This window comes from Morus notabilis, unplaced genomic scaffold (genome assembly GCF_000414095.1).
Source record: "Morus notabilis unplaced genomic scaffold, ASM41409v2 Scaffold2674, whole genome shotgun sequence".
NCBI classification, from domain to species: domain Eukaryota; kingdom Viridiplantae; phylum Streptophyta; class Magnoliopsida; order Rosales; family Moraceae; genus Morus; species Morus notabilis.
This window is the reverse complement of record NW_010358339.1, coordinates 1-12,644: the sequence shown is the minus strand read 5'-3', so window position 1 is coordinate 12,644 and position 12,644 is coordinate 1. Positions and strand designations below refer to the sequence as shown.

Below are 12,644 nucleotides of genomic sequence, written 5' to 3'. Positions count from 1 at the left end.
AAAAAAAAAAAAAAAAAAAACCTTCAATCCCAGAACAAAAGTATAGTCAAGATAAAATTCTGCAAAACCATGAAAATAATGTTTCGTATCTAGACCACTTCTAATTAATGCATCAATGAATCATATGGTATTTCTGAATTCACTAGTCACTATCCCAAATTTTGACCAAAAGAAGCCAACACTCAATCTCTGCCTTAGCAACGTTAATCACATATATAGTTATTAAGAGAGTGGACTAAAAAGTAGGATTAAAAAAAAAAACGCTAATTTTAAGTGTTTATTATAAGTTACTCATATACATAAAAGCAGCAATATTAACTCCACCGCTAAATCCTTGAAAAAAAAAAGTAAAAAACCTAAAAATAAAAATAAAAGGGGTTGTTCTTTTACAATGAAATTCAGAAAAAGTTTGAACTCGAATTAAAACTTTATTCAAGTTCATGTTCTTTTGTAAAATTTGAGTTTAAATTCGAGTTTGAACTCGAGTTTAGGGCTAAACTCGAGTTTAAGTTTCCCCTTCAACTCGAGTTCATAAACTCGAATTCAAATTAATTAACAGTATTTTTTCTATTTTTAAAAATGTCATAATTTTTTCGTTGAATAAAATCTCACCCATATACCTATTAAAATTTTTCATCACCATTGAGTTTTTATTAAAATACTATCTAAATACAAATTTAAGTTTTGACCCATCCAAATACAAACTCAAAAAAATTCTCAATTAAAATCATAACTCAAATGTGCACATCCAAACACAAACTCAAGTTACAACTTCAACTCAAATTATAATTCAAACTCAACTCAAAATCATCACTCAAATCACCCCTAAAAACTCTACTGCTAAATCATATGAAAATACAAACAATTATATATATGTAAGTTTAACTATGTACGTATACATATTTACAAATACATACATGTATAGAGATTCGTTCACACAAATACTATCTAAATACAAATTTAAGTTTTGACCCATCCAAATACAAACTCAAAAAAATTCTCAATTAAAATCATAACTCAAATGTGCACATCCAAACACAAACTCAAGTTACAACTTCAACTCAAATTATAATTCAAACTCAACTCAAAATCATCACTCAAATCACCCCTAAAAACTCTACTGCTAAATCATATGAAAATACAAACAATTATATATATGTAAGTTTAACTATGTACGTATACATATTTACAAATACATACATGTATAGAGATTCGTTCACACAAATAATTCAATCATAATTTCACAATGTATTTTATCAACCAAAAAAAAAAAAAGAAATATTGTTACCTGAATCTCAGAGAGAGAGAGAGAGAGAGAGGAGTTTTTAGAGCAATGCGTCTTTTTGGTTTCTAGCCTGTAAAAGTAGTGAATGTTGTACATATTTTTATCGCCAGCAAAGAGTCAAGAAATTTTCCATTACAGTTTTTGTACAGATTTTTATCGCCAGCAAAGAGTCAAGAAATTTTCCATTACAGTTTTTGTACAGATTTTTATCGCCAGCAAAGAGTCAAGAAATTTTCCATTACAGTTTTTGTCTATGAAGGGATGAAGAGATTTTCGGATTGCCTTGGGATTTCTCTTACCTTATTACGATTTTATGTTCTACAATGGATAACTTTCTGAACCAAATACTTATTTTTATCGCCAGCAAAGAGTCAAGAAATTTTCCATTACAGTTTTTGTCTATGAAGGGATGAAGAGATTTTCGGATTGCCTGTCAAGAAATTTTCCATTACAGTTTTTGTACAGTCTACAATGGATAACTTTCTGAACCAAATACTTGTCCCTTCCATATTGGAATTACTCTTAACTGGAAATCTCATGTTAATCCATTATATATCCCACCAAATCCAGTTTTTGTTCCGCATGTAATAATAAAATTTTCGAGTCTGACTCCAAATTCATAATATTTATCCTCAAGCTTGATAGCATGGAGGTAATTTAAGTACAAGGAAAAGAAAAAAAAGAGAGATTAACAGCTCTAATAATTGTAAAAGTATAAATCAATCTCGCCAATTGAGGAAAAAGTTATTCACAGTTTTTTTTCCCCTCAATATGAGTTAAAATATATAACATAGAAAAAAGAAAACTAATTAATAGAGCAGACCAAAATAGCAATACAAAGTATACACATGAGAAGGGGGAAAAAAGAGGAATTCTAAGTGGACGTTTGGTTCATGGATTCAAAATTATGATTCAGAACTATCCTCGTTTTATGTGTGTTTTTTATGAGAGAAAAACACTGTAAAAAACCATGAATCATGATTCAGAATAAGAGACGAATACAAGAAACAAACATTCCTTAAGTATACTATTTCTTGTGGGAGTCTAGAAGAGCTTTAGAAGAGCCTCCGGTTGATGATGTATTAGTAGAAACTGTATTAGTAGAAACGGTAGAATAACTGGTAATCGAACTCTGAGTTTGGTGTTTTACTGTCCCAGTCTGAGCAGGAGATGTGTAGGAGAATCTGCACATCTCGAATGGCGGCGCGAAATACATTGCCACGGGCATCTTGGGCGGAAGTCTAGGCAATGGAGCTTGAAAATTGAGAACATTTATGACTTGCATTATAGATGGCCTAATTGTGGGATCAGGATGAACACACCACAATCCAACCACCATCAAACGCTCTATTTGCGTCTCATCGAACTCGGTTTTTAGTCCCTCGTCGACAGCTTGGAGGATTTGGCCTTTTCCATATAGGTCCCACACCCACTCCACAAGCCTGATCTTGCTTGGTTCCGCCTTTGGATCAACCGGCCTTCTTCCACAACTTATTTCAAGAGCAACCACCCCAAAACTATAGACGTCGGTTTCCTTACTAGCCATACCAATTGTGACACACTCCGGGGCCAAATATCCCATTGTCCCAGCCAGGACGGTTGTTTGCGACCCCAATTCATCGTGGTCCACCAGCCTCGCGAGCCCAAAATCTCCGAGTTTGGCATTGAAGTTTGTGTCCAACATGATGTTGCTAGACTTGATGTCTCTATGGACGACGCATTTTTCGCACTCTTCGTGGAGGTACAACAGCGCGGAGGCCAGGCCGAGGGCTATTTTGTGCCTTATGGCCCATTTGAGCACTTTCCTCTTGCCAAAGAGATGGGTGTCAAGGCTTCCATTGGGCAAAAACTCATACACAAGTATGAGATCTCCTTGTTCATGACACCAACCAATTAGTTGAACCAAATTTCTATGTCTCAAACGACTTATAATTTTCACCTCGGCTATGTACTCTTTTTTACCTTGTTTTGACCCTCTAGAGACCCTCTTAACAGCTATTTCTATGTTGGAATTTTGATCACTCAACAAACCCTTATAAACTCCTCCAAATCCACCCTCTCCAAGCTTCCCTTCCTCGGCAAAGTCGTTTGTTGCTCTACTTAGCTCCTTGTAAGTGAACCTTTTGGGCCCGGTTCCTTTTTCAAACTCACCGTCTATTGATGGATCATAATACCCATGTTTCTGCTCCTCTTTTCCACTCTTCTTTCTCCAACAGGCTAGGCCCAATCCACAGCCCAAAACACCAAAGCCCAAAGCTAAACCAATCCCCAAGGCCAGTCTCCGTTTCCCACCACCAACCTCCAAGCTTGAGCTGAATGACCAAGACAAAACGTTGTGTATTTCAATGTGTTTCCCAGTGGCTGCCGAGAAACCAATTCTAACCTCTTGAGGCAAAATCTCCCTCAAGTCAACGATGTGAGAGAGATTATATTGCCCTTGGAAGATTGGATCATGAGCGTAAGTCAAAAACACGCTCAAATTCTTAGTACTTGAGTTGTAACTCACCCAAGCATTTGCTATAGAACCGTTCTTCATGCTACTTTGCGGCCATGTCACATTTTTCACCGAGACAATAGAGTTCACATTGATCCCCACATGGTCAGCCTTCGGATCCCAAGGGTCCGCGAAACTGTCGAACTCCACCGCGACGATTTGGTTTTCGGAGGCGTTGAATGCGGTTTCGGGGCTGAAGAGGGCGAGGAATCCGCCGCTCGAGTTGTTTGGGACGTCCGAGTTGAAGGGCGCTAAGAAGAAGGAGATGCCGTCGCCGCTTCCCGCTTCGACGTCGAGTGCTTGCATGATGAAGGAGAAGTGGGTGGTGAAGTCGGTTAGGCGTCCCGTGGCGGCGTCCCATAGGCGGACGGGCTTCGAGTAGGAGGCGCGGCCGATGCTGTAGGCGAGGGAACCGAGGGCTTGGTTCTTGGTGAGCTGCAGGACTCCGCTGGATTGGAAGGCGTCGCCTTGGAAGGTTATGTGGAGCGTGTTGGGTTGGAAAGTGGTGAAGTTGAAGAAAAGAGTGTGGCCGGTTGTGGGTAGCAAGAGGAAGAGAATGATCTTGAGGAGGAAAGAGAGAGCCATTGTTGATTGGAATGGAGAGAGAGAGAGAGAGAGAGAGAGACACACACACACACACACACAAAAGAAAACAAGTTTTGAGGGGTTTTTCTTTTGGATGGTGTATTTAGTACTCTAGGAGGGACGTTGAACTATATGGTTTGTCCTAGTTCATAGCAACTTGGTTTAATTTAATATGAGAGGGTTTTTTTTTTTTGTTTTTTGTTTTTGTTTTTTTTGTTTTGGCTCTACATCTTGTGTTGAAATACCGTTAGAATTACCGCTAAATTGTCTAAAATCACGTTGGATTTTATTTTTTAAGCTGTTATTATTGAATAGTTATGGTAAGAGTTAGACACACTAAGAGTAATGAAATAGCATATAATAAATCACATAAATCACATGCACGTAAAAAATTTATAAAGGTTCACCATAATATGACTGTCATCTTTCAAGGTTTACAGTGATTTACTATCTTTATATGTCAATAATTAGACTCTAAAACTCAATTTAACAGTTAAAAAGATAAATGAATCATTCTTAAAAACAAAGGGTATGAATATGATTCCTGTTTTGATCACCAACGTTACTATGGGGTTTGATCAAATAAAAAATATATCATTACCGTCAAAACTGATGCAAAATGATCAACGTTGACCCACTAGTGAGTGGTCTGCATAGTTAGTCTTGGCTTAATTTAAATCATAAATCTTCCCGTTCATTTTGCTGATTCGAGTTTAGAATTCGAGTTGAGATGTGATTTTATGTGAGTACTTTTTACTGTAGTAAAAAAGTTAAATGTGACTGTTTCTGAAAGCTTTTTACTGTAGCAAAACTCAAATTCTAAACTCGAATCAGTGAAATGAACGGGGATCAGTTTATGATTTTGACTTTCTTTTTGCCTTTTTGTCCCCATCCATATAGCCGTTTCTCCACAATTCGACCGTAATAAACTTCTAATTATTGTATTGTTATGACGTGTTGGCCAAAATTTTTGGTTGTCCTATATATTATTGGTCTTATCCTACGAGTTTAGAAACGAAAGAAATAGATAGCTGATATAGCATATAAAGAACAGTATATACTAGACAAACAGATGAAGTTCTTTTCAGAATATATTTATTTTTTAATTAAAAAAGATACAAATGTCGGAAGAAGGTTTGTCCAAACTCATTTATAGAAATTGCCGGTTGCCGTCTAAACTTTTCCTAGTTTTTGAAGTCAAATGGAAGTACCAGCTATCCCCATATATAACTTGCTTGCGCAACAAGAGAGTCGTTTTCAGGAAATAAGGGAAGAAACAACTAGATTTGTGTATTGTTGCTCAGCCGGCCAATAATAAATATGTACTTTATAGTAGGACAATGCAATGTATGCCTTACTAACAAAAATGAGTCTTGTAACGTGAAATTTACGGATAAAATTTATCTTTTTATTAGTTATGGTGCTTAATACTGATAGTATTTCTAACTATTTATTAACAAGTATTCTTTTGTGTGGTGACCAAACTGAGCTATTAGACAAATTATGAATAAGCTGTGGTGGGTATATATGTATGTATATATTATCATCGGCGACTGAAAACAAAGAAGGCATGGGATAGCCGAGATGGTCACAGTGCTCATACATTACAACTGCGAACTCTAGGTTGTGTTTAGAATTGATCTCATTTTTATTTTTTACGTTTTTCGAAACAGAAAAAATAAAAACGTTTTTAAAACGGCGTTTGACGTAACAAAGACAAAAAATGAAAATGAAAATGATTTTTTTAGTTTAGTGTAAAATGAGAGAGAAATAAAAAACGACTTTTAGTCGTTTTTTATTTTTTGTTTTCGATTTCTCCTCTCTTGAGCAGAGAGAGAAAGAGAGACATTAATAAGTTTTTTTACACTGAAAATAATCTCTAAATAAAACTACTAAATACATTTTTAAAAATAATTTATGTCTAAAATTAAAAATGTTTGCATTTTTATTTTCATAAAAAAAATAAAATTATTTTGAATCGAATTCGAAACGCACCCCCTAATTGTTCAATTCTTTGCCAAAGAAAAAAAAATGGTTTAATCCTTTTTAATTTCCTAGCATTTCTCGGCCGGGTTTAGATATATATATATATATATATATATATATTCGATTAATATTTTTTAACCATTTTTTATGATTATAGTTAAGGACTAATGTTGTGATTGGTCCCTGTAATCTCCTAACTATTAATGGTCCCAGTGATTTTTTTTTTTTTTTAAACCACTAACGGCCCTTGAACTTGAACTTCGTTTTATATCGTCATTTGTTCCCGAATCATTAATCACACCAAAATAAGCGTAAACATAAAATTTCATCTAATTTATTTACTTATTTATTTATTTTGGAAGTTGGGGAAGCTTCATTAAGAAACTAGGGGAGTCCAGAGACATGGACTGGGCAATACAAAGAGGAAGCGCGTGGCTCTAGATGCAAAGCTTAAAGCTAGTCTAACAAGGCATGAGCCACTACAGTATTTAAGTCCTAATAGATGATCTATCTTAGAGGACGTTTGGTTAATGTATTCAGAATTATGATTCATAATTATTCTCATTTTACGTGTAGTTTTTGTGAAAAAAATACTGTAGAGAACTATGAATTCATGAACGAATACAAAAAACAAACATCTCCTTAATATGTCTATGCAAAAACTCACGATAATTTGTACTTGTTTGTTTTTATGCTAGAAGGAAAAAAAAAAATTCAGTGGTGAGCTCATGCTCCCAACTCAAATATCAGTTAGTAATCTTATAAGATCACAAGTGAAATGAAAAGAAACCTGATCTATACTTTCGTCAACTAACATTTAGAAAGTCTAAACTCACATTAGTTCAAATCGTATTTGACAGACGATAAGAAACATAGGTCATATTTGGAATTAGTTTTGTTTTTATTTTTCACGTGTTTTGAGAAAGAAAAAATGAAAACGAGAGAGAAACGACGTTTAACACAATTAAAGACAAAAAATGAAAATGAAAACGATTTTTTGGTTTAGTATAAAATTAGATAAATGAAAAATAACTTTTAGTCATTTTTTATTTTTTGTTTCCATTTTCTCATCTCTCGAGCATAAAAAGAGAGAGACATTAATGAATTTTTTTATACTGAAAATAATATTTTGATAAAATTACTAAACATATTTTTAAAAATAATTTCTATCTGAAATTAAAAATATTTTCATTTTTATTTTCATATAAAGAATAAATTATTTTAAAATGAGTTCTAAACGTATTCATAATTTCAGTGTTATCGCGCACAATGAGAATAGATTTTTAAGTGTAAGTGAAAGAGTCATGATAAATCATTCTTCGGAGCTATACCACCACCGTAGGTCATGATTAGTTTGTTTATTCACACAAATAATGCACACATGAGTATTGGGAATGTCGGAGAGAGGCCTAAGCCCAATACGGATTACTGTTTGCTCTAGGGCTTGTGCCCAGCAGTGCCCAGCAGAAGGCGTGGCCTCGGGCACTGGCCCTTTCAATTTAATTAAACGAAACATCATCGTTGTTTTTCTTCTTTATCTGTCATTGTCAAAATCAAAACGTGAGGTCTCTTTCACTTCACAGATTTAAATTTTTAATTTGAGTTAAGATGTGATATTTTTTAAGAGTTTTTTACTGTAACAAAAAAAGTTAGATGTGACATTTTTTGATAGTTTTTTACTGTAAAAATCTAGAACTGAAAACTTAAATCGGTGAAATAAATAAGACCTTATAAAATATTTTCGCTTCCTCACTTTCTCTTATTAGTTTACATTCTTAAGTTTGAATAGAAATTTAAATTTTATGTAAAAAAAATAATGTAACAAATAAAATATAAATTGTGATTTGAATATATTAGACCATACACAGAATTTCTTTGGAGTCGGGATTAATAGTTGTTTGTATTGCTACATGTGTAAGGGAACGACGTAGACCAACAATATTTAGGGGGCGTTTGGTAGAGGGATTCGTTCCCTGATTCGAATCATGATTCGTGGTTCGCTACAGTATTTTCTCTCACAAAAAATACACGTAAATCGAAAATGATTCGAATCACATGGTTTGAATCCTCCAACTAAATGAATCATTAGTCAATTCTGTTTTCTCAATGTCGTTAGATTTTATTTTGAGTTGATTCAATTCCGTTCTTTATTTCCAGATCTTTACTTTAAAATTTATGCCTCGTTCATTTTATCGATTCGAGTTTTTAGTTATAAATTTTTATAATAAAATACTCTAAAAAAATATCATGTCTAACTTTTTCTATTACAGTGAAAAACTCTCAAAAAATATCACATCTCAATTCAAATTAAAAATTTAAATCTGTGAAGTAAACGGACCTTAATGGTTGAATGAATTTCAGTTTACTTGAAAATAAAATAACAAAAAAAAGAGGCTAAACGGTGTTCCTCACTCGTTTTCTTCATTTCGTCAAATATATTTTTTTCACTTCCCTACTCATAATCTCAGGCCTCGTTCACTTCGCTGATTCGAGTTTAGAATTTAAGTTTTTTTACAGTAAAAAGCTCTCACAAATAATCACATCTAACTTTTTTACTACAGTAAAAAACTCTCACATAAAATCACATCTCAACTCGAATTCTAAACTCGAATCAACTGAGTGAACGGGCCTCAATATTTTCCAAATTCTTCACAAGACCAATTGATTATCGACCTCTCGATTTCCATACCAAATATGACTTTTCTCTCTCTATCTCCCAACTGAGCACCACATAAAACCAAATTTCAACACTACAATAATTACGACCTTCTGTGTTCCATCTTTTTCCGTTTTGGCATTTTTCCAACCACCCTTGATTTATCGAACACTTGTCTTCTAGAATAATTGACATATACATAGTTCCTAGTAAATGACACATGAGCTCAAAAAAAAAAAAAAAAAAAAAAAAAAAAAAAAAAAAAAAGATAGAAAGAGAGAACCGATATATGATATTATTACCAAACACCCTTGGTCCAAAATAGCTAGCTTTCATACTTACTTTCCGAAAAAAAAAAAAAAAAAAAATTGTCTGTTTCTTGAATTTTATGTCTGCCACTTTATTCTTGAGATTTAGCTTGTCTCGAGAAATTTGTATACTTTTCAAGGGCATATGCTAGCAACTAGCAATGGAATAGCGCAAGGTTAAATAGTGTGCTCATCAACTATACGAATTATGATCGTAAAACGTAAAAACTCAAAAGAAAAACTTTCAGCACACTAAACACCTTCCGTTGTAGTCTAGATGGTTAGGATACTCGGCTCTCACCCGAGAGAACCCGGCAACGGAATTCTTTTTTTTTTTTTTTTTCCTAAGAAAATAAAGAACATATGTCAAGATAAAGAAATTTAAAATGGCTTAGCAGTATCAATGCTCTGACATTTTAGTCCTTACATTTTGGCTTATAAGAAATTACATAGTTTCCACATTGTGTGCACGTACATAATATTAATCCCATTGAAGTGAAGAATTGGAAAGTGCACCATAATTAGGCCTCAAGGCTTGTTGTTACAAAAGCCTCGCCGGCTGTCATTGAAAACATAGGCACATGATAAACCGGAACAGGCATACTCGTTGGAAGATTCGGCCACATTGCCTCGAAATTCAGAACCTGAATCGCTTGCTTGATCGACGGCCTAAGACACCGATCGGGGTGAGCGCACCACAGCCCCACAATCATCAAACACTCGACTTGTTTCTGCTCAAAGTCCATCAGCATTCTCTCATCCACAGCCGAAAGCATCTTTCCTTTACCGTACAGATCCCAAACCCACTCCACCAATCCCATTTCCGAGTCCTCTTCCATTTGAGCAGTGGATTTCTTTCCGGTCGCGATTTCTAAAGCAACCACCCCGAAGCTGTAAATATCGGATTCCTTGCTAGCCCTTCCTGTGCTCACATATTCCGGAGCCAAATACCCTAATGTCCCAACCAACCCAGTTGTTTGAGGCCCCATGTCATGCTCCACAAGCCGAGCTAACCCGAAATCGCCAAGCTTGACGTTGAAGTTGGAATCTAACATCACATTGCTTGATTTGATATCTCTATGGACGACACATTGTTCCCATTCTTCATGAAGATATAGCAATGCCGAGGTCAAACCGAGAGCAATCTTGTACCTTGCGGGCCAAGTAAGAGGGCTAATCTTACCAAATAGATGATAATCCAAACTACCGTTTGGCATGAACTCATAAACTAGTAAGAACTCGCCTTTGTCATGGCACCAACCTATGAGCTGCACCAAATTCCGATGTCTCAAGCTACTGATCACCTTCACTTCAGTGACATACTCTTTCTTCCCTTGCCTCGATCCGCTCGAAATTTTCTTCACAGCCACAATCAAGTCCAAATCATTCAGGTACCCTTTGTAAACTTCACCAAACCCTCCTTGTCCCAGCTTCCTTTTCTCCGAGAAGTTGTTGGTGGCCGATGCTAAATCCGCATATGAAAACCTTCTCGGTCCCGCTCCTCTTTCGAGGTCGGCGTTCATCGATGTTAAGTTTACCGTCTCTGCTTCTCCCCTGTTCTTCCGTTTCCTTTTCCGAAACATAACCATAAATACTATAACCATCCCAATTATAACAACCCCAGTTCCTGAGACAATTAAGCCCACCAATAATGTCTTCTTCTTTGTGTCCTCTCTCTCCTTTTCCTTTACATCCAATTCCAAGCTTGAGCTAAACTCCCATGATTTAAGAATATGTCTTTCTGAAAAATGACTTGTTGCGGCCGAAAATCCGAAGGTGACCCACTCAGGTAGAATCTTGCTTAAGTCGATATGGTAAGAAAGACTAGTATTCTCTGTAGCATTGCGTCTTCTTCTGTAGGACCAATAGACTGATAAATGTTTTGTAGTGGCGTTGTAGTTAATATGAACATCGGCGGTGTCGCCGCTGTGGAAGCTAGCGTTCCAACGAGTGAAGACGGCCGAAGAAAGCGAGTTGTTGTTGATCCCCACGTGCTCAAACGGAGGGTCCCATGAGTTCGAAAAGGAGTCGAATTCGACGAGAAAAATCTGTTTCCGAAACGAGTCGGCCATTGTAGTGGTGTTGAAAAGGCCTAGGAAACCGGCGACTGAGTTGGGAGGCATTTCGAACCCAACCGGCGCGAGGAAGAAGGCGAGACCGGCGGCGTAGGAGGCCCGTCCGAGCGTGTCGATGGTGAAGGAAAAGCTGGTGCGGAAGTGCGAGAGGTTGTTGGTGTTAGCGTCCCAGAGGTGAAGCGCTTCGGCGGAGATGACACGGCCAACGCGACAAACGTAATCATAGTTGATGTTGAGCTCGGCGGCGCTACGTGAAGGCCCTGCGTCTCCTTCGTAAAGGATTCGCGGATCGTCGCCGTCGAACCGAGTTATGTTGAAGTGAATGGCGTGAGCTGAGGCGAGGTAGAGGTGGAGGAGGAAGAGTGAGAGGGATGAAGTTTTTGATGTCCACAAAGAGGTGTCCATGGTGAGAAAGAGAGCATAGATTAGAAAGAAGCAAGTATGCACTTAGCAGCAGGCAATGAAAAAGACGGATGCTTTGAGTTATATAGCAATGTAGAAGGGCCTTTTTTAATTTTTTAATTTTTTTAAATCTGAATGTTAAAATCTCGAAGAGCAAAAAAAAAAAAAAAAAATAAATAAAAAGAGAACCACGTGGACTTAATTAAATAAGATTAATTTTGTAATTTTACATGTTTAGATATGATTATTAAAAAGGAAGTCATGCTTTTTCCGTCTAGAGTTTAGTATGATCGGATGATAGTCAAAATAATTAATTTCTCACAACTTGATGGATTGAGGACTCAGATTGTTTTAAAAATCAATGACTAAAATTGATTTTAAAAACTAAAATTGAAATTAGCCCTAACCTATATTCCAGAGACGCAACACAACATATATGTGTAATATATATATATATATATAGATATGTTATATTGTATTATGTTATACTATATTATACAAGATATTGCTCTGATGGATCGCTCATCCACGCCACATGTAGAGTAAAAAATGTAATATGATAATTATGGAATGTAACATAATGATCATTAAATACAATATTGATTGTGTTTAGACTCTACAACTATTATTATGTTTAATGACTGTCATGTTATGTTTAATAGATCATTCATTTTATAATAAAAATCTATATCTATATAGACTCTGTTCATTTTATCGATTCGAATTTAAAATTCAAGTTTTACTATAATAAAAAGCTCTCATAAACAATTACATTTAATTCTTCTACTACAGTAAAAAACTTTCACATAAAATTACATCTCAACTCAAAAAGAAAAAGTGAAGCACGTGCCTG

The 12,644-nt window shown here is 35.6% G+C and overlaps 2 protein-coding genes across 2 annotated transcripts; both read right to left on the bottom strand.

Moving 5' to 3' along the window:
• Window positions 1–2,312: 2,312 nt before the first annotated feature.
• On the bottom strand, window positions 2,313–4,364 carry LOC21384410 (L-type lectin-domain containing receptor kinase IX.1). The gene has a single exon (XM_010092330.1). It carries the CDS (start codon window positions 4,362–4,364, stop codon window positions 2,313–2,315), a length of 2,052 nt encoding a protein of 683 aa, XP_010090632.1.
• A 5,332-nt stretch (window positions 4,365–9,696) lies between these two features.
• Window positions 9,697–11,794, bottom strand: LOC21384409 (L-type lectin-domain containing receptor kinase IX.1). The gene has a single exon (XM_010092329.2). It carries the CDS (start codon window positions 11,792–11,794, stop codon window positions 9,836–9,838), a length of 1,959 nt encoding a protein of 652 aa, XP_010090631.1. The 3' UTR covers window positions 9,697–9,835.
• Between the last annotated feature and the right edge of the window lie 850 nt (window positions 11,795–12,644).